Source organism: Balaenoptera ricei, chromosome 9, assembly GCF_028023285.1.
Source record: "Balaenoptera ricei isolate mBalRic1 chromosome 9, mBalRic1.hap2, whole genome shotgun sequence".
Taxonomy (NCBI): Eukaryota; Metazoa; Chordata; class Mammalia; order Artiodactyla; family Balaenopteridae; genus Balaenoptera; species Balaenoptera ricei.
The window spans coordinates 3571474-3593600 of NC_082647.1; the positions used below are offsets into that span (position 1 = coordinate 3571474).

At 39.3% G+C, this 22127-nt stretch overlaps 1 protein-coding gene across 1 annotated transcript in view; it reads right to left on the reverse strand.

The window, feature by feature from the left end:
- Positions 1-22127, reverse strand: part of DPP6 (dipeptidyl peptidase like 6) — a 586350-nt gene that overhangs the window by 417850 nt on the left and 146373 nt on the right. The window contains exon 2 of the mRNA XM_059932967.1: positions 17761-17875. Coding sequence (XP_059788950.1) covers positions 17761-17875 — 115 coding nt within the window. The remainder of the gene's footprint in view (positions 1-17760; positions 17876-22127) is intronic.

Here is a 22127-nt window from a genome sequence, read left to right on the forward strand (position 1 = left end):
CACTTAGTCTCAATTAGCACTGACACAGTAACTTTAATCAGAAACACCAGTAAGAAGAGTAGCAAAACAAATACCTATTTCAAGACTAGAGAGACACGACTCACCCAATTCATCAGCTGGCAGGTGGGTGTGAAAAGAACCTACAAACGCAACCACAGATGCCCAAGTGCAAACGAACAATACTAGAGACCCACCAGGTAACCTGTGTGTCCCAGGACAGGACACCTGGTCATAGTCACTGATAATAATGGACTATGACAAGGCTGGATTTGGGGGATGAGTTTAATGTAGGAAGGAGAACCGAGAGGAAATGCCTGGGAAAAATGGGCAAGCCACCTATTTCTACAAGAAACAACAAGAAGCAGTAAGGTATTCATGACTTGTTATGATATACACAAAAGTTATTAAATTACTGTTAAGCCACTGTGCAATTTTCATAAGGATTATATGAGACCTCATGAAAAGACAATCCATCACCAACTTAAAACACTGGGCATAAATACAACTTAAAGTATAACAATGAATCTCACAAACATTATATTGAACAAAAGAACCAGCTGTAAAATAATAGATATTACATGATTACATTAATAACGTAAGTGCAAAAAGTATAAAAGTATGCAAAATTATTTTATGATGTTCGAAATTAGGTTAGCCTTAGGGAGATTAATGATGAGAAAGCGTATGGGGCAGCTTTGGGATGCTGGCTATATTCTGGTTTTTTAACCTAGGCGCGGGCTATGTCGTCTGTTCAGTTTGAAAATTCATCAAACAACATAGTATTTTATATATATATAAATGATACATATTTGTATATATAAAAATATATATATCATATTTTATATATATAATGTTTTTAAATTGTTTGTTCCAGAATTTTTTTCTCTTTTTTAAAAAATTTTTATTCGAGTAGAGTTGATTTACAATGTTGTGTTAGTTTCAGGTAGGTGTACAGCAAAGTGAATCAGTTATACATATACATATATCCACTCCTTTTTAGATTCTTTTCCTGTATAGGCTGTTACAGAGTATTGAGTACAGTTCCCTGTGCTATACAGCAGGTCCTTATTAGTTATCTATTTTATATATAGTAGTCTGTATATGTCAATCCCAATCTCCCAATTTATGCCTCCCCCCCTTACCCCCTGGTAACCATAAGCTTGTTTTGTTTGTTTTCTAAAACATTACATATATATATATATATATATATATATATGTATATATATATAATATTATATATATATAATAGTTTTTATATATATATAATGTTTTTAAATTGTTTGTTCCATCATCTTAAAAAGATAAACTTACAACACTGAGTTACCACTTCACAACTATTAGAATGACCAATTAGAAAATCTGAACCACTGACAACACCAAATGCAGGCGAGGATGTGGAGCAACAGGAACTCTCATCACTGCTGGTGGGAACGCAAAACGGTGCAGCCACTTCGGAAGACAGTTCGGTGGTTTCTTACAAAACTAAACATACTCATCGTATGACCCAGCAATCATTCTCCTTGGTATTTACCAAAGGAATTGAAAATGCATGTCTCACAGAAGCCTTCACACGAATGTTTACAGCAGCTTTATTCATAACTGCCAAAACTTGGAAGCAACCAAGATGTCCTTTAGTAGGTGAACGGAGCAATAAATTGTGGTACATCCAGACAATGGAATATTATTTAGTGCTAAAACGAAATAAACTATTAAACAATGATAGTTCCTCCATGGAGGAGCCTTACATGTATATTGCTAAGTGAAAGAAGCCAATCTGAAAAGGCTACATACTGTACGATTCCAACTATATGACGTTCTGGGAAGGACAAAACTATGGAGACAGTAAAAAAACCAGTGGTTTCCAGGCATTACAGTGGAAGGGAGAATGAACAGACAGAGCATGGAGGATTTTTAGGGCAGCGAGACTACTCTGCATGATACGTGCCATCACAAATGTAAAGGCAGATACGTGCCATTATACATTTGTCCCAGTCCATAGACTGTACGACACCCAGGATGAACCCTAAGGTAAACTATGCACTTTGAGTGATAATGACCTATCAATGTAGGTTCATAAACTGTCACAAAGGTACCGTCTGGTGAGGGATGCTGATGGTAGGAATGCCATGCATTTCTGCGGGGAGGGGGTGAATGGGAAAACTCTGTACCTTCCTCTCAATTTTGCTGGAACCTAAGACTGCTCTAAAAAATAAAGCCTATTTAAAAAATCCATGGAAATTTTATTACAGAACTTTCTTTGTTAACTAGCAGTAACAACTCAAGTGGAGGGATTCTCTCAGATGTATCAATAATTTTAATATGTAGCTTTTTCCCACATAAACCCATTTCATGCTATTTTGACTGGTGTAAATTCAGAACACTTGACCGAGTTTCTGACTTGGATGCACTTACACCCTCTTGCAAGAGAATCCGATTTACAAACTGTAACTGCCTATTTGCTAGATTTCTCTCCCTCTCAGTAAAGCCTATTGAGTCCAAGTGAAAATTAAAAAAAAAAAAAAAAAAAAAGATGAGCTGGGAGCTAGCCATGCAGTTACAGACAGTAGATATAAATCAAACAGTTATGAAATTTCAATTCCATAACAATAACCTCTCTGTTATGCTCCCACCCAAAAGATGGAGTCTTATATTCTGGTAACCTCTGCTTGGCCTTAACCCAAAGTCTACCTTCAACATGACTTTCAAATATCCAAGGCTTTTCGATTTTATACCACCTAAAAGTGTTCTAGTGTTTTCCATCACAAACAACTGTCCATCTTCTCTACAGTGAAAATCCAGAAAAGTCAAATGTCAGGGATGTTTTAATGCAAATATGATCCTGGTGGATTTTTCAGCTCCCACAACCATAACTGTGGCATTAAAGATTATCAGAGTCCTTTTCATCAGAATGCAAGAGCTGTAGCTGCCCAAAAAAAGGCATATGCTGAGTGTGACCTATTGCAGACACATATTTAATATCTGAAAATAAAAAAGGTAACTTTGAGTCTATTATTCCAAAGAGAAATTTAGAAAAGGGCACAGACTAGCAAGGGAGAAATGAATGACAAAACTGAAAAGGACACATTCTCATCTGGCTAATCCCTTTGGAACTAAGATTGTCTTAAATACTTTTAATTTGATTTTTAAAACATAAATTGTGCATAACTGGTGATAATTAGGCTGTACTGTAGAACATACTTGTTGCTCAGAAATATTACCACGAGGCCCTTCGAGATCCTAGGGCACCAAAGTGGCATTCCATCACGATCCTTCCCAAGTTGGAAAGGGGATCCACATATACTCAGAAACATTTTCACCAAAAGACTGACTCCAAGGAGTTCGTAATGAATTGGGGGGTTAAGTAGAAAGCAGATGCTTTAATCTGAGTTTTAACAAAGCAGAATACAAGACTGGAAAGAGGTAGCACTTGAAAAGATAGTTTTTTAAAAAGTACATGCTATGAATTTCAAGTCAGTCTATGAAAGGGAAGCAAGGCTGGTAGGGATGCACCCAAACTGTGCACATATGTCCAGGGTGTTATTACTACTAGGACTCTCTGCTCTTCAAAACTTAGCTTCCTCCCTCGTACAGTGGAAGCCACTCCTGCCGCGGACTTACGGAGAGATCAGTACTAGAGAGAGATGTGCTGGACACTTTGGGGGCCATGGATGAGTTGATGGCCATGCCGTATGTTATGTCAAAGATTCAGTTACTCACAACTCAACAGGTCTTTAACCAGCCCCGCCTGTGACTTCTGTTTTATTTTTGCTTCATGATTACACACTGTGAAATTCTCCCTGTGCATGTTCTGTCTTTTTCCGTGGATCTCAGCTCTCGTGGAGAACACGTGCATCTTCTCTGCCCACACTTCGCCCAGCGCTGAGCTCAGTGCCCTCAGCCCCCTGCAGGGGTCGTTCACGTTTGGTCAGTGGAGAGGCACTGCTGGTCGATGTGAGGATGCTCTGCACGGCAGTGAACTCAAGAAGGCTCGGAATGGCCTGCCGTCCTCCTGTGCGTGGAAGAATTGTGAAACAAAAGCCACTGCTGCATCCCGGGAGAGGGACGAGCCGGTGATGGGAGGCACTCACCACTGAACCGGCCTGTCTGACTGCCCTAAGCCTAGGACACACAGCCCCTGAGCAGCACAACTGAGAAAGCAGCACTAGCTATGAAAGTCCAACAAAGCCAAAGGGTCCGGCAGGCTCAGCCACATTCTGATTTTAACAGAAGAATAAAAGAAATTCTGCTCAAAGCCTTTTCTGGAACACAGGGATTCACTAGGGCCTCACCTCATCGTTGCCCCTGACAACTGGCCATCAGCATTCAAAAAGATACCGGTTGACGATGACTGTGTTCTCTGTTTACTGCAGAAGGGATGCTGCTGAGATGGTTCCCGCTGCACAAGGACTGAATGTAAAACACTTTCAGGATTAGCAGCTGCATCTGAGAGAACAGGAGTTTCCCTGTACAGCTGGGAAGACCCAGGGACAGCTCTCTGCCTGGCATTGACTTGGCCACGTGGAAGGGAAGGTCACAGAACTGGCTCTTAGCCTTAAGTTACTCAGTCCAGATGTTTCCCACCCAGCCTTGTTGCTCTGAACCGCTGGTGTGAGAGCAGCCCCCAGCAGCTCTTCTATCTCCCTTTGAGGTGATGGCTGCACGAGCCCTCGGATTCTGGGTGACATGAACGCTCACGTACCTCGGTGGGGGTGGGAATGACTGCAAACTACCTAAACCATCATTGCTTCCTAACTTTCAAAGTGAGTGCTGGACAATCACAGTATCACATCTTCGATAATCATGTTCTCACATAAAGCACACTTATGTTCAAAGAAAAGCAAAGGTAGGAACGCATGCTCCACAAATTCTGAGGGAGACCTGATTTCCTTTCTATTAATTAAAAATATATAGTTGCCAAAGTCCCCAGCTTGCACGAATTAATTGTTAATTAATATAAAACACCAGCAAAATTATAAAAGAGAATAGTATTTGTCTTTACCAATCCCCTGCCCCAATCCCTCTCGAATCTACTCATTTAGATTTTGACAGTTCAATGGATTTTTTTCCTGTTCAGTGAGACGTTCTGTGCTTAATCATGAGTCCAACTGTTCCAGGAACTCTTGGCTCTTCCTAAAACTCACGGAGAGACCAACTCTCTTTTCATAACTGCCACTGAAACCTCTTCACCATTAGACAAGTGTTGTTGTCACTTTAGTATATAAATGGCCAGACTGAATCACTTTTTTTTAAACATCTTTATTGGAGCATAATTGCTTTACATGTTTGTGTTAGTTTCTGCTGTATAGCAAAGAGAATCAACTATATGAATACATATATCCCCATATTCCCTCCCTCTTGCATCTCCTTCCCACCCTCCCTATCCCACCCCTCTAGGTGGACACAAAGCACCGACCTAATCTCCCTGTGCTATGCGGCTGCTTCCCACTAGCTATCTATTTTACATTTGGTAGTGTATATATGTCCATGTCACTCTCTTTGTCCCAGCTTACCCTTCCCCCTCCCCGTATCCTCAAGTACATTCTCTATGTCTGCGTCTTTATTCCTGTCCTGCCCCTAAGTTCTTCAGAAGCTTTTTTTTTTTTTTCCGATTCCACATGTATGTGTTAGCATACGGTATTTGTTTTTCTCTTTCTGATTGACTTCACTCTGTATGACAGACTCTAGGCCCATCCACCTCACCACAAATAACTCAATTTCGTTTCTCTTTATGGCTGAGTAATATTCCATTGTATATACGTGCCACATCTTCTTTATCCATTCGTCTGTCAATCGGCATTTAGGTTGCTTCCATGTCCCGGCTATTGTAAATAGTGCTGCAGTGGACATTGTGGTACATGACTCTTTTTGAATTATGGTTTTCTCAGGGTATATGCCCAGTAGTGGGACTGCTGGGTCATATGGTAGTTCTACTTTTAGTTTTTTAAGGAACCTCCATACTGTTCTCCATAGTAGCTGTATCAATTTACATTCCCACCAACAGTGCAAGAGGGTTCCCTTTTCTCCACATCCTCTCCAGCATTTATTGTTTGTAGGTTTTTTGATGATGGTCATTCTAACAGCAGTGAGGTGATACCTCATTGTAGTTTTGATTTGCATTTCTCTAATGATTAGTGATGCTGAGCATCCTTTCATGTGTTTGTTGGCAATCTGTATATTTTCTTTGGAGAAATGTCTATTTAGGTCTTCTGCCCATTTTTGGATTGGGTTCTTTGTTTTTTTGTTATTGAGCTGCATGAGCTGCTTGTAAATTTTGGAGATTAATCCTTCGTTAGTTGCTTCATTTGTAAATATTTTCTCCCATTCTGAGGGTTGTCTTTTCGTCTTATGGTTTCCTTTGCTGTGCGAAAGCTTTTAAGTTTCATTAGGTCCCATTTGTTTATTTTTGTTTTTATTTCCATTTCTCTAGGAGGTGGGTCAAAAAGGATCTTGCTGTGATTTATGTCAAAGAGTGTTCTGCCTATGTTTTCCTCTAAGAGTTTGATGGTGTCTGGCCTTACATTTAGGTCTTTAATCCATTTTGAGTTTATTTTTGTGTATGGTGTTAGGGAGTGTTCTAATTTCATTCTTTTACATGTAGCTGTCCAGTTTTCCCAGCACCACTTATTGAAGAGGCTGTCTTTTCTCCGCTGTATATTCTTGCCTCCTTTACCAAAAATAAGGTGACCATATGTGCGTGGGTTTATCTCTGGGCTTTCTATCCTGTTCCATTGATCTATATTTCTGGTTTTGTGCCAGTACCATATTGTCTTGATTACTGTAGCTTTGTAGTATAGTCTGAAGTTAGGGAGCCTGATTCCTCTAGGTCCATTTTTCTTTCTCAAGATTGCTTTGGCTCTTCGAGGTCTTCTGTATTTCCACACAAATTGTGCACTTTTTTGTTCTAGTTCTTTGAAAAATGCCATTGGTACTTTGATAGGGATTGCACTGAATCTGTAGATTGCTTTAGGTAGTACAGTCATTTTCACAATGTTGAATCTTCCAATCCAAGAACATGGTATATCTCTCCATCTGTATATATCATCTTTAATTTCTTTCATCAGTGTTTTATAGTTTTCTGCATACAGGTTTTTTGTCTCCTCAGGTAGGTTTATTCCTAGATATTTTATTCTTTTTGTTGCAATGGTAAATGGGAGTGTTTCCTTAATTTCTCTTTCAGATTTTTCATCATTAGTGTAGAGGAATGCAAGAGATTTCTGTGCATTCATTTTGTATCCTGCTACTTTACCAAATTCATTGATTGGCTCTAGTAGTTTTCTGGTGGCATCTTTAGGATTCTCTATGTATAGTATCATGTCATCTGCAAAGAGTGACAGTTTTACTTCTTTGCCGATTTGTATTCCTTTTATTTCTTTTTCTTCTCTGATAGCTGTGGCTAAAACTTCCAAAACAATGTTGAATAATAGTGGTGACAGTGGGCAACCTTGTCTGTTCTTGAGCTTAGTGGAAATGGTTTCAGTTTTTCACCATTGAGGATGATGTTGGCTGTGGGTTTGTCATATATGGCCTTTATTATGTTGAGGTAAGTTCCCTCTATGTCTACTTTCTGGAGAGTTTTTATCATAAATGGGTGTTGAATTTTGTCAAAAGCTTTTTCTGCATCTATAGAGATGATCATATGGTTTTTTATCGTTCAATCTGTTAATATGGTGTATCACATTGATGGATTTGCATATATTGAGGAATCCTTTCATTCCTGGGATAAACCCCACTTGATCATGGTGTGTGATACTTTTAATGTGCTGCTGGATTCTGTTTGCTAGTATTTTGTTGAGGATTTTTGCATCTATGTTCATCAGTGATATTGGCCAGTAGTTTTCTTTTTTTGTAACATCTTTGTCTGGTTTTGGTATAAGGGTGATGGTGGCCTCATAGAATGAGTTTGGGAGTGTTCCTCCCTCTGCTATATTTGGGAAGAGTTTGGGAAGGATAGGTGTTAGCTCTTCTCTAAATGTTTTGATAGAATTCGCCTGTGAAGCCATCTGGTACTGGACTTTTGTTTGTTGGAAGATTTTTAATCACTGTTTCAATTTCAGTGCTTGTGATTGGTCTGTTTATATTTTCTATTTCTTCCTGGTTCAATCTTGGAAGGTTGTGCTTTTCTGAGAACTTGTCCATTTCTTCCAGGTTGTCCATTTTATTGGCATATAGTTGCTTGTAGTAACCTCTCATGATCCTTTGTATTTCTGCAGTGTCAGTTGTTACTTCCCCTTTTTCATTTCTCATTCTATTGATTTGAGTCTTCTCCATTTTTTTCTTGATGAGACTGGCAGATGGTATATCAATTTTGTTTATCTCCTCAAAGAACCAGCTTTTAGTTATATTGATCTTTGCTATCGTTCCTTCATTTTTTTTTTCATTTATTTCTGATTGATCTTTATGATTTCTTTCCTTCTACTAACTTTAGGGTTTTTTTGTTCTTCTTTCTCTAATTGCTTTAGGTATAAGGTTAGGTTGTTTATTTGAGATGTTTCTTGTTTCTTGAGGGTAGGATTGTGTTGCTATAAAATTTCACTCTTAGAATTGCTTTTGCTGCATCCCATAGGCTTTGGGCCGTTGTGTTTTCATTGTCATTTGTTTCTAGGTATTTTTTGATTTCCTCTTTGATTTCTTCAGTGATCTCTTGGTTATTCAGTAGCGTTTTGTTTAGCCTCCATGTGTTTGTATTTTCTACAGTTTTTTTCCTGTAATTGATATCTAGTCTCATAGCGTTGTGGTCGGAAAAGATACTTGGTACGACTTCAGTTTTCTTAAATTTACCGAGGCTTGATTTGTGACCCAAGATATGATCTATCCTGGAGAATGTTCCATGAGCACCTGAGAAGAAAGTGTATTCTGTTGTTTTTGGATGGAATGTCCCATAAATATCAATTAAGTCCATCTTGTTTAATGTCTCATTTAAAGCTTGTGTTTCCTTATTTATATTCATTTCGGAGGATCTGTCCATTGGTGAAAGTGGGGTGGTAAAGTCCCCTACTATGATTGTTACTGCCAATTTCCCCTTTTATGGCTGTTAGCATTTGCCTTATGTATTGACGTGCTCCTATGTTGGGTGCATAAATATTTACAACTGTTATATCTTCTTCACGGATTGATCCCTTGATCATTATGTAGTGTCCTCTTTGTCTCTTGTAATAGTCTTTATTTTAAAGTCTATTTTGTCTGATATGAGAATTGCTACTCCAGCTTTCTTTTGATTTCCATTTGCATGGAATATCTTTTTCCATCCCCTCACTTTCAGTCTGTATGTGTCCCTAGGTCTGAAGTGGGTCTCTTTTAGACAGCATATGACAGGTCTTGTTTCTGTGTCCATTCAGCCAGTCTATGTCTTTTGGTTGGAGCATTTAATCCATTCACGTTTAAGGTAATTATCGATATGTATGTTCCTATTACCATTTTCTTAATTGTTTTGGGTTTATTATTGTAGGTCTTTTCCTTCTCTTGTGTTTCCTGCCTAGAGCAGTTCCTTTAGCATTTGTTGTAAAGCTGGTTTGGTGGTGCTGAATTCTCTTAGCTTTTGTTTCCCTGTAAAGGTTTTAATTTCTCCGTCAAATCTGAATGAGATCCTTACTGGGTAGAGTAATCTTGGTTGTAGGTTTTTCCCTTTCATGACTTTAAATATGTCCTGCCACTCCCTTCTGGCTTGCAGAGTTTCTGCTGAAAGATCAGCTGTTAACCTTATGGGGATTCCCTTGTATGTTATTTGTTGCTTTTCCCTTGCTGCTTTTAATATTTTTTCTTTGTATTTAAGTTTTGATAGTTTGATTAATATGTGTCTTGGCATGTTTCTCCTTGGATTTATCCTGTATGGGACTCTCTGTGCTTCTTGGACTTGGTTGACTATTTCCTTTCCCATATTAGGGAAGTTTTCAACTATAATCTCTTCAAATATTTTCTCAGTCCCTTTCTTTTTCTCTTCTTCTTCTGGGACCCTTATAACTCAAATGTTGGTGCATTTAATGTTGTCCCAGAGGTCTCTGAGACTGTCCTTAATTCTTTTCATTCTTTTTTCTTTATTCTGCTCTGTGGTAGTTATTTCCACTATTTTATTTTCCAGGTCACTTATCCTTTCTTCTGCCTCAGTTATTCCGCTATTGATTCATTCTGGATAATTTTTAATTTCAATTTATTGTGTTGCTCATCACTGTTTGTTTGCTCTTTAGTTCTTCTAGGTCCTTGTTAAACGTTTCTTGTATTTTCTCCATTCTATTTCCAAGATTTTGGATCATCTTTACTATCATTACTCTGAATTCTTTTTCAGGTAGACTGCCTATTTCCTCTTCATTTGTTTGGTCTGGTTGGTTTTTACCTGCTCCTTCATCAGCTGTGTATTTCTCTGTCTTCTCATTTTGCTTAACTTAGTGTGTCTGGGGTCTCCTTTTCGCAGGCTGCAGGTTCGTAGTTCCCGATTTTTTTGGTGTCTGCCCCCAGTGGGTAAGGTTGGTTCAGTGAGTTGTGTAGGCTTCCTGGTGGAGGGGACTGGTGCCTCTCTGCTAATGGGTGGGGTTGTGTTCCTGTCTTGCTAGTTGTTTGGCATGGGGTGTCAGCACTGGAGCTTGCTGGTCATTGAGTGGAGTTGGGTCTTAGCATTGAGACAGAGATCTCTGGGAGAGATCTTGCCGATTGATATTACGGGGGGCCAGGAGATCTCTGGTGTTCCAATGTCCTGAACTCACCTTTCCCATCTCAGAGGCTCAGGCCTGACACCTGGCCAGAGCACCAAGACCCTATCAGCCTCATGGCTCAGAAGAAAACAGAGGAAAAAAAGAAAGAAAAAAAATAAATAAAATAAAGTTATTAAAATAAAAAAAATTTTTAAATACTATTAAAATAGAAAAATTTAAAAAGTAATAAAAAAAAAAAAAGTAATAAAAAAAAGAAGAGAGCAACTAAACCAATAAACAAATTCACCAATGATAATAAGCGCTAAAAACTAAACTAAGATAGACATATAAATCAGAAACTAGTCAGTCACATACAGCAAACCCGAAGTCTACAGTTGCTCCCAAAGTCCACTGCCTTAATTTTGAGATGATTCGTTGTCTCTTCAGGTATTCCACAGATGCAGCGTACATCAACTTGACTGTGGAGATTTAATCTCCTGCTCCTGAGGCTGCACGGAGAAATTTCCCTTTCTCTTCTTTGTTCACGCAGCTCCTGGGGTTCAGCTTTGGGTTTGGCCCTGCCTCTGCATGTAGGTCACCCTCTGGTATCTGTTCTTCGCCCAGACAGGAGGGGGTTAGAGCAGCGGCTGATTTCGGGGCTCTGGCTCACTCGGGCCAGGGGGAGAGAGGGGTATGGAATGCGGGGCGAGCCTGCGGCGGCAGAGGTGTCGTGATGTTGCAACAGCCTGAGGCGCCGTGCGTTCTCCTGGGGAAGTTGTCCCTGGATCACGGGACCCTGGCAGTGGCGGGCTGCACAGGCTCCCGGGAGGGGCGGTGTGGACAGTGAGCTGTGCCTGCACACAGGCTTCTTGGTGGCGGCAGCAGCAGCCTTAGCATTTCACACCCGTCTCTGGTGTCCGCGCTGATAGCCGCAGCTCGCGCCTGTCTCTGAAGCTCGTTTAAGCAGTGTTCTGAATCTCCTCTCCTCGTGCACCCCAAAACAATGGTCTCTTGCCTCTTAGGCAGGTCCAGACGTTTTTCTGGACCCCCTCCCAGCTAGCTGTGGCACACTAGCCCCCTTCAGGGTGTGTTCACGCAGCCAACCCCAGTCCTCTCCCTGGGATCTGACCTCCAAAGCCTGAGCCTCAGCTCCCAGCCCCAACCCGTCCTGGTGGGTGAGCAGACAAGCCTCTCGGGCTGGTGAGTGCTGGTCGGCACCGATCCTCTGTGCGGGAATCTCTCCGCTTTGCCTTCTGCACCCCTGTTGCTGCACTCTCCTCCGTGGCTCTGAAACGTCCCCCCCGTGCAGCCCTGGTCTCCGCCAGTGAAGGCGCTTCCTAGTGCGTGGAGACTTTTCCTCCTTCACAGCTCCCTCCCAGAGGGGCAGGTCCTGTCCCTATTCTTCTGGCTCTGTTTTTCTTTTTTTCTTTTGCCCCACCCAGGTACGTGGGGAGCTTCTTGCCTTTTGGGAAGTCTGAGGTCTGCTGCCAGCATTCAGCAGGTGTTCTGTAGGACTTGTTCCACATGTAGATGTATTTTTGATGTATTTGTGGGGAGGAAGGTGATCTCCACATCTTACTCCTCCGCCATCTTGAAGGTCCTCCCTGAATCACTTTTTAAAACAACTTTCCCACCATTGTTTATGCTAACATCTTAATTGAGATAAAATTCACATATCATAAAGTTTACCTTTTTAGTGTATACAACTCAGTAGTTTTCAATGTGCTAAAGAATTGTGCATTCATCACCAGTATCGAATTCCAGAATATCTGCATCACCCCCAAAAGAGGTCTCATTATGATGTGTTGAGGTAGGTTCATCAGTTGTATCAGATGTACCACTCAGGTGGGGATGTAGATAACGAGGGGAACCATGCATGTGTGGGGCAGCGCGTATGCAGGAAATCTCTGTACCTTCCTCTCAATTTTGCTGTGAATTTAAAACTGCCCTAAAACTATCATGTCTTTATAAAAGAAGAAATCTCATGCCTATTAGCAGACATTTCTTACTCTCCCCACTTCCAGTCCCTGGCAACCACTAATCTACTTTTTATCTCTATGGATTTGTCTACTGTGGAATCATACAATATGTGGCCTTTTTGTCTAACTTCGTGCACGTAGCATAATGTTTTCAAGTTTTATCTATGCTGTAGTATGCATCCGTATTCCATTTTTTATAGCTGAATAATATTCCATTGTATGGATATACCACAATTGTTTATCTATTCACCAGGTGAGGGACCTTTGGGTTGTTTCTACTTTTTGGCTGTTATGAATGTTTCTATGGATATCTGTATACAAATTTCTGTATGAACATATATTTTCAATTTCCTTGGGCATATACCTAGGAGTGGAATGACTGGGTCATATGGTAACTCTGTGTTTCATTTTTTTGAGGAACTACCAGAATGTTTTCAACAGAGGCTACACACTTTTACATTCCTACTAGTACTGAATGAAGGTTCCAAGTTTTCCACATCCTCACAAATACTTGTTATTTTGTTTAACTATATATATATATATATATATATATATATATATATATATTTGAATTTGACTTGGAGGGTATTATGCTAAGTGAAATGTCAGACAGAGAAAGACAAATACTGTATGATATCACTTATGTGTGGAATCCAAAAAGTACAACAAACTAGTGAATATAACAAAAAAGAAGCAGACTCACAGATACAGTGAACAAACTAGTGGTTACCAGTGGGGAGAGAGAGGGGAGGGGCAATATAGGGGTGGGGGAGTGGGACGTGCAAACTATTGAGTGTAAGACAGGTTACAAGGATTTTTAGTATAACACAGGGAACAGAGCCAATATTTTGTAATAACTGTAAGTGGAGTGTAACCTTTAAAAATTGTATAAAAAATAAATGCACGAAAAATAATATGTATATATAGGCATCTAACTGTGATTTTGATTTGCATTTCCCTGATGACTAATGAGGTAGAGCATTTTTCTTGTGCTTCCTGGCCATTGGTATTTCTTTGGAGAAATGTTCAAATCCTTTACCCATTTTTAAATTAAATTGTTCGGTTCCTGTTTTGAGTTGTAAGAATTCTTTAAATAACCTGGACGTTAGATGTTTATTGAAGATATAATTTGCAAATATGCTTCTCACATTCTGTGGGTTGTCTTTTCAGTTTCTTCATAGTGTCCTTTGATACACAGAACGTTTTATGCTTGATGAAGTCTAACTTATCTACTTTTTCTTGAGTTGCTTGTGCTTTTGGTGTCATATCTAAAAAACCGTTGCCGAATCCAAGGTCACAAAGATTTACTCCTATGTTTTCTTCTAGGAGTGCTAAAGTTTTAGCTCTTATTTTTCGGTTCTTGAGCCACACTGAGTTAATTTCTGTACAAGCTGTGAGGTAGGAGTCCAGTTTCATTCTTTGCATGTAGATACCCAGTTGTACCAGTACCATTTGTTGAAAAGACTACTTTTTCCCCATCAAGTGGTCTTAGCACCCTTGTCAAAAATGAATGCAAAATAACTGTATGGGTCTATTTTTGAACTCTACATTCTATTCCATTGACCTATATATCTATACTTAGGATAGTACCACAATACTTTGATTACTGTTGCTTTAGAGGAAGTTTAGTATCAGAGATGTAAGTCCTTCAACTGATTTTTTTCCCCCAAGATTGTTTTGGCTGGTCTGAGTACCATGCATTTTCATATGAAGTTTAGAATTGGCTTGTCAATTTCTGCAATAAAACTAATTGGGATTTTGATAGGGATTGGGTTGAATCTGTAGATAAATTTGCGAAGTAGTGCCATGTTAACACTATTACATCTTCTAATCCAGGAACATGGGGATAGCTTTCCACTTACTTAGGTCTTCTTTAATTTCTTTCAATTATCTTTGGTGATTTTCAGTGTACAAGTCTTATACTTCTTTTGTTGATTTCTAAGTAACTTATTCCAGGGGTCCCCAACTCCTGGGCCACGGACCGCTACCGGTCCGTAGCCTGTTAGGAACTGCGCTGCACAGCAGGAGGTGAGCCGCGGGCAAGCGAGTGAAGCTCCATCTGTATTTACAGCCACTCCCCATAGCTTGCATTACTGCCTGAGCTCCACCTCCTGTCGGATCAGCGGCAGCATTAGGTTCTCATAGGAGCGCGAACCCTACTGTGAACTGCGCATGTGAGGGATCTAGCTTGCTCGCTCCTTATGATATCTGAGGTGGAGCCAAGGCAGTGATGCTGGCGCTGGGGAGTGGCTGCAAATACAGATTATCATTAGCAGAGAGGTTTGACTGCACAGAGATAATAAATCAATCACTTGCAGACTCATATCAAAACCCTACCAGTGAGTGGCAAGTGAAAACAAGCTCAGGGCTCCCAATGATTCTGCATTATGTTGAGTTGTATAATTATTTCATTATATATTACAATGTAATAATAATAGAAATAAAGTGCACAATAAATGTAATGCGCTTGAATCATCCTGAAACCATCCTGCCCCACCCCTGTCCATGGAAAAATTGTCTTCCACGAAACCAGTCCCTGGTGCCAAAAAGGTTGCAGACCGTTGACTTATTCCCTTCGAAACTAATGTAAGTGGAATCATTTCTAAATTTCATTTTTGAATTGTTCATTACCAGTATATAGAAATATAAATATTTTTTGTATAATGGTCTTGTATCTTCCAATGTTGCTGAACTCATTTATTAGTTATAGTATGTTTTATTTTTTGTGTTTGTGGATTCTTTAAGATTTTCTATACATGAGATCATGCCATCTATGAATAGAGATAGTTTTACTTCTTTTTTACCTGGGTGTCTTTTTTCTCCCTTGCCTAATTGTTAGAATCTCCAATACAATGTTAAACAGAAATAGTGAGAGTGTCATCAACAGAGAATCTACAAACAACAAATGCTGGAGAGGGTGTGGAGAAAAGGAAACCCTCCTGCACTGTCGGTGGGAATGTAAATTGATACAGCCACTATGGAGAACAGTATGGAGGTTCCTTAAAAAACTAGAAATAGAATTATCATATGATCCAGCAATCCCACTACTGGGCATATACCCAGAGAAAACCATAATTCAAAAAGACACACGCACCCCAGTGTTCATTGCAGCACTATTTACAATAGCCAGGACATAGAAGCAACCTAAATGACCATCAACAGACAAATGGATAAAGATGTGGCACATATATACAATGGAATATTACTCAACCATAAAAAGGAACGAAATTGGGTCATTTGTTGAGACGTGGATGGATCTAGAGACCGTCATACAGAGTGAAGTAAGTCAGAAAGAGAAAAACAAATATCGTATATTAACGTATATATGTGGAACCTAGAAAAATGGTACAGATGAACCGGTTTGCAGGGCAGAAATTGAGACACAGATGTAGAGAACAAACGTATGGACACCAAGGGGGGGAAGTGACGGGGGGGTGGGGGGGGGGGGGTGGGATGAATTGGGCGATTGGGATTGACATGTATACAATGATGTGTACAAAATTGATGACTAATAAGAACCTGCTGTATAAAAAAATAAATAAAATAAAATTCAAAATTTCAAAAAAAAAAAGAATACATTGTATAATATGGGAGATATAGCCAACATTTTATAATAACTATAAATGGGGTATAACCTTTAAAAATTGTGAATCACTATATTGTACACCTGTAACTTATATAGTATTGTACATCAACTATACTTCAATTAAAGAATGCAAAAAAAATTAAAAAAAAAATAGTGAGAGTGAATATCCCTGTCTTATTCCTGATCTTAGCAGGAATACTTTCAGTATTTCACTGTTAAGTATAATATTAGCTGTGGGCTATTTATAGATGCTCTTTATAAGGTTGGGAAAGTTTCTTTCTTTGCTCTTTGAACATTTTATCATGAAAGGATTCTGAACTTTGTCAAATGCTTATTCTGCATCTATTGAGATGACCATGTTTTTTTCTCCCTTTATCCTATTAATATGGGTGTATTACATTGATTTTTCATATGTTAAACCAAATTTTTTTCCTGGGATAAATCCCATTTGATCATGGTGTATAATCCTTTTTATATGTTGCTGGTAATTTGGTTCTATTGGCTAGTATTTTGCTGAGGTTTTTGTATCTATATTCATAAGAGATACTGGTCTGTAGTTTTCTTGTGATACCTTTCTTGAGTTTTGGTTTCAGGGTACAAACTACTCTTTTTCCATTTAAGTTTTGTGATTATAGTTTAAACATACCTCAAAATTTGCCTGCACTTTTTGTACCTATCAAAACTTTTTTTACGTTGCATTTTTTCCCTCTTAAAGTCTAATACCCGTGTAGTCTATTTATTGAGGATTGGAACATTTTTTTTTTTTGTCCACACAAATTGACACCTAATATGACAAGGGGAATGGATAGTTACACACTGTTTATATATGGTATAACGTTTTCCTATCATGACCCCCCACATGTTTATCTTATGGGCAAAGGCTTTCTTCTTGCCCTAATCTCACCACTCTCTTGCTACTAAATTCTTGCCACTCCATTAAAGCCCACTTCACATATTACTTTCTCCATGAACTTTAACATAAAGGGTCTCTCTCTCTCTCTCTCTCTCTTTCCTCTCCGCTTCTATACAACTTATGTTTGAAACTTTCAATAATCCGTGTCTATATATGTTTTTTTCTGTAGACTTTTGCTGACAATTTTTGTGTATTTTTCTTCCCTGAGAGATTTCTGATTCTGTTTTATACTTCCTTTATTTCATCAGTAGTATCTAGTTAAGTAGTTTATCCTTAGTTCACCTTCAATATATGTTGTTTTCATAATTTTCTTAATTCATCCTCGATAAAACACCCAGGAATTCCATGAGATATAAAATTATTATACTTATAATGACACCATCTTTAAGCTCATCAAGCATACATAAATACTTGTGAATTTTAATATATGCCAAGAATTTCCACCCAGTCAACAATTATCTAAACAAATTCAGAGCATGTAAAATAGATCTTTTTTACTGAAAGTGTATTGCATCATTTTAACGTATGGCACAATGAGAATCAGAACCTGGGAAACATAAATTATACAATGGGTAGCTGCTTAGAAAACATCTCAGAGTAAACTCATGCCCTTCCTCCCGTACAGCAGCTCGCTCTCCCAAGAAGCAGCAGCGTGCGTACCTGGCGTCAGCAGCACCACTGAGGTGACGATCAGGGAGCAGATGAGCAGTATGACAAGCAGGGCGATGGCTATGCCCTTCCAGTTTCTCTGGGGCGCGTTACTCCCCACCAGCTCCTAGAGCAGCAGCAGGAAAGAGAAACCCTGTGAGTAAAATAAGGAGCGAAAATAAGCCAGCCGATACACTTCATTCAACTCAAGAGCTCAGGCGTACTCTCATCCTTGAAAGCCATGATCAACTCCTTTCTCTGCCCTCTGCCGCGGTGTCCAAAGGCCCCAGGTTCCCTTCTCTATCCCAGGGCAAAGCCTTATCTCAAGAAGAATTGGATATTATATTATGTTTACAGCTTTTGTGTAACTTAATGCTTCTCCACCCAATAAACTAGATTCCACAGCATAGGGTGATTGTGGAGCTTCTTATTACAGCCAACCTATTAACCCCCATCGAATCAAACCCAAGTATGATGAATTTTTCCAGCCCTAAGACCTCTCTCATCTTTCTCTTCATTGACATCCACGTTGTTAAGTTCTATTTCAGGCTACCAAATTCAAACATTTATTTAGCACATACTATGTGCCAATTTTAATCAACGTTTGCCTACTTCTCACCATCCTGAGCCTTTTCTTCCTTCTATAGCTCCTCAAACAAAGCTTTAAGACTTCCCAGGTCTTGCTTCACTGGGTAACCCACCTACCCCTTTTCTAGGTTTTAGTCCTCTCCAGGGACCGCGTTATAGCACGTGTTGGGGGTATGAGGGGGATCTGGAGACATTGCTAAAGAATGCTAAAGGTTGAAAAGATCTAGGAAATTAATCAGGCATATTGGCTTCTGAGACCAAACTTTCAGTTCCTTTCAAATTAGGATAATTACATAATTTACAGTCCAAACTAGGATCCTTTGAGAGACAAAGGGGGTAATATTAATAATCAATAATAAATATAATAGTTACATACCAATAATTATTATTATTAATTATACAAGAGCAACTGAGACTCTCCAGGGCAAATTAAGTCATATGGTCACACTGCAAATGAACTACTGCCCCTTCTGCCTATACATAGATCACAAAATATTCTCTTATAGCGCCCACTATTGCGACTCGCATTAACTGAGAGTCAAAATGCAATAGGATGGAGATGGCCTCAAAAAGTAGGCAACGTGATATATAAATACACCCTTATCCAAGGCTGAAAGTTCATTAGAATGTATCAGATTTCTGTAAATCAAAATATAGATAATACTCAACCATGGGATAGTAAATAATATTTGACATCTAAATATTTAATATTGGCTATCTAGGTTATAGAATCAAGAAAAATTTGACTCCAAACAATTAATATTGGCCATCTAGGTTATCCAATTAAGAAAAATTCTGAGGACCATTAAAGCCTTAGCGGGAAAGTGTTCTACAGTTTTTAGAAATTTCTACCAGTATGCTTATTTGCCATTGAGAACTGAATTTGCCTATTAAAAAGTGTCTTTTCAGCACTTAAAAATAAGACTAAACATGAGTATGAAATTATGACAAAAGGTTATACTGAGTCAACCTCATTTCCTATTGGATAGGGTTTTCTATGCGAGGAAGTCGCTGGCCAGTGACAAGAAGTGATCAGATCTCACTGATTCAGCAGCTTTTCATTTCATTTACAGAGGAAATAAGCCATTCTCACCAAAGCTGTGAATAGCATAAATCTTGCAGTAGTACTATTCCTAAGACCATCATAGTGTACATGATCTCCCACAGACCCGAAGTGGACATTTCTCAAACACTGTTCAGATTAAATCCCAGGGTAACAATCAAAACCATAATGATTTCATATTCAAGACTGAATCTTATCAAGATGAAGAATGATGAAATTAGTGGTATTGTCTTCATCAGGTCAAACAATGGATATCTTTCAAATCTTGTTTCTAATAAGAATAATCTAGGATTCTAAAATTTGTTTTAAACACATCTATTAGATGCACTGATAGAAGTTTATATGAAAAAAAAAACAACCTAAGACTTCTGCTTTGCATCAACTTCTTGAGCAGCCAGTAGCATAACTAATTTACTTGCAAATGTGTACTTGAATGATGTTACAGTGATGTTCCCAGTAGGTCCCTCCCTGGCCCAAGTACGCTCACAATATGCTGTCCAGGTCTAGGCTGGATATTGTCAGAGATAACGATGGACAGAGTGTTTCTACAAAGAGGACCCGAAGACAGAGACATTGCAAAATATGTCATATGAAATAAGGCTGAAGGAAGGGTTCAGACTCAAAAACCAAATACTCAGAGTCTCTATTTGAATTATCACATGCCAGACAGAGGACTTCTTCTGCATAGTCCAGATGCCAGAGTTAGAACCAAAAGGAAATTTCACAGAGACAGAATTATGTATCAAAAAACCTTCAGAATTTCTAACCACTAGTATTGCTTCATGACAGAATGGGCTGCTTCACCCGGAAGTGAGCAGGGTGGATGAACAGCTCCCAGGGATCCAGGAGGGTGAGCCCATGGAGGAAGGTGGATATAAGAGATCTTAAAAATGTCTAACACAGTGTACATTCTATGGACACAGAGGGCAGGGAAAAGAAAGATGAAGAACCATGAGGTGGCTCCAGTAAGTGGGAAAATGAATGAAAGTCAGGACAGTTCAGAAAGAGGACAAAGACTCTGTTCCCTGCATGCTCACTGGGCTAAGAAAAGATTTTGCACAGAAAACCAATTCAGTGTATGTTACTGGATGGACGAATGCACAGTAGGATGACCAAACAGGCACTGATAGCAGAGCCCACTTGAGTGAAGTGATTCTGGGTCACTGATGCCATTGTTTAAGGACAGATGAACCACATTTCTTTCAGGCAACATTCTTACTTTTAAAAAGCAGGGTAATTTTACCCACAGAAAAGCAGACGGTCTTTAGCCAAGTTTCATTTTCAGAGTGCAGGTAATGTTTTTTTTTTAACTACACAAACAATATTACTACAATAATAATAAACAAAGAGGAGAAAAAGCAAACAAACAAACACGAACCATCTTGCTAATGGTTCCAAGAAAACAAAAGTTTTCATTTTTCCATCTTCCTCTCCAATCCTGGTCGATATGCATATTTAATTTGTACACAGGTAAAACCAGAACATAGATGTGGTTTTTGAGTTAGAATGCAGGTTAACAGTGAAAATCTAACTTGAACATCTAATTTGGCATCCCAAATTCAGACTTCCTCATCTTAACTTGCAGGAGTTGAATTACGGAAAATTTGAGTAGAACTGTTCCTGCTTCCCATGAAAGGCAAGAGAAGTTAATAAATTATCCCCTGAAATGTTGAGCTTCAGCAGTGCATCTCTCAACAGAATTACATATTTTTGCCTAGAATGATGAGATTGAGGCTGTAATATATTCTCTGTTCTGTTTGGTAATCATGCATATCTTACAGATGCAATAAAATGGAAAAGCATGTTTACAATTAAACACCGGCCTAAGAAGGTGAACAAATCTCCCATCCATCCATCCATCCATCCATCGATATTTTATCCAGGCTTACTCTGGCAAGCCCTGTTCTGAGAACCTGTTATGGAACTGTTATCAACCCGACAAGTCCAAAAGCTTTCATTTGTTCCATATTCCTTTCTTGTATTCTAGTGCAGGGATGGGGGACAAACAATAAACAGATAAATACACTAAGAGAAGAAGAAAAAAACAGGACCGAGGGGGTCTTGTCACCTCTTTGTATATAAAGAGGTCAGATAGATTTCCTAATAAAGAGACATTTGAACAGAAACTGAAAGAAGTGCAGCTGGGAAGAAGCACATCAGACTGCTGTGGACTGAACTGTGTTCCCCCTTAAATTCATATGCTGATGCCTTAAACCTCAATGTGATGGTATATGAAGATGGAGCCTTTGGGAGGTAATTGCGGTTAGGTGAGGTCATGAGGGTGGGGTCCTCGTGACAGGGTTAGTGCCCTTGTAAGAAGAGACACCAGAAAGCTTGCCTCCCTTCTCTCTCCACCTGTATACATGGAGGAAAGGCCGTGTGAGGACACAGAGAGAAGGTGGCCATCTTCAACCCAAGGAGAGAGCCCTCACCAGATACTACAGCCAGCATCCTTATCTTGGACTTCCAGTCTCCAGAACTGTGAAAGATAAATCTCTGTGTTTAAGCTGCCTGGTCTATAGTGTTGTGTTATAGCAGCCCCAGACAGAGTAAGACACAGGCTGACATCTGAGGGCAAACAATCCAGGTAGGAGGAGAGGCAGGAATACAGTCTGTAAGATAGCGTGTGCTTTGGTGTGGAGGACAGCAAAGAAACAGGGGCCAGGGTAGCCACAGTGATGTGTGTGAGACGACCACACTGAGCAAGGAAGGTGGGAGTCTGGATGCC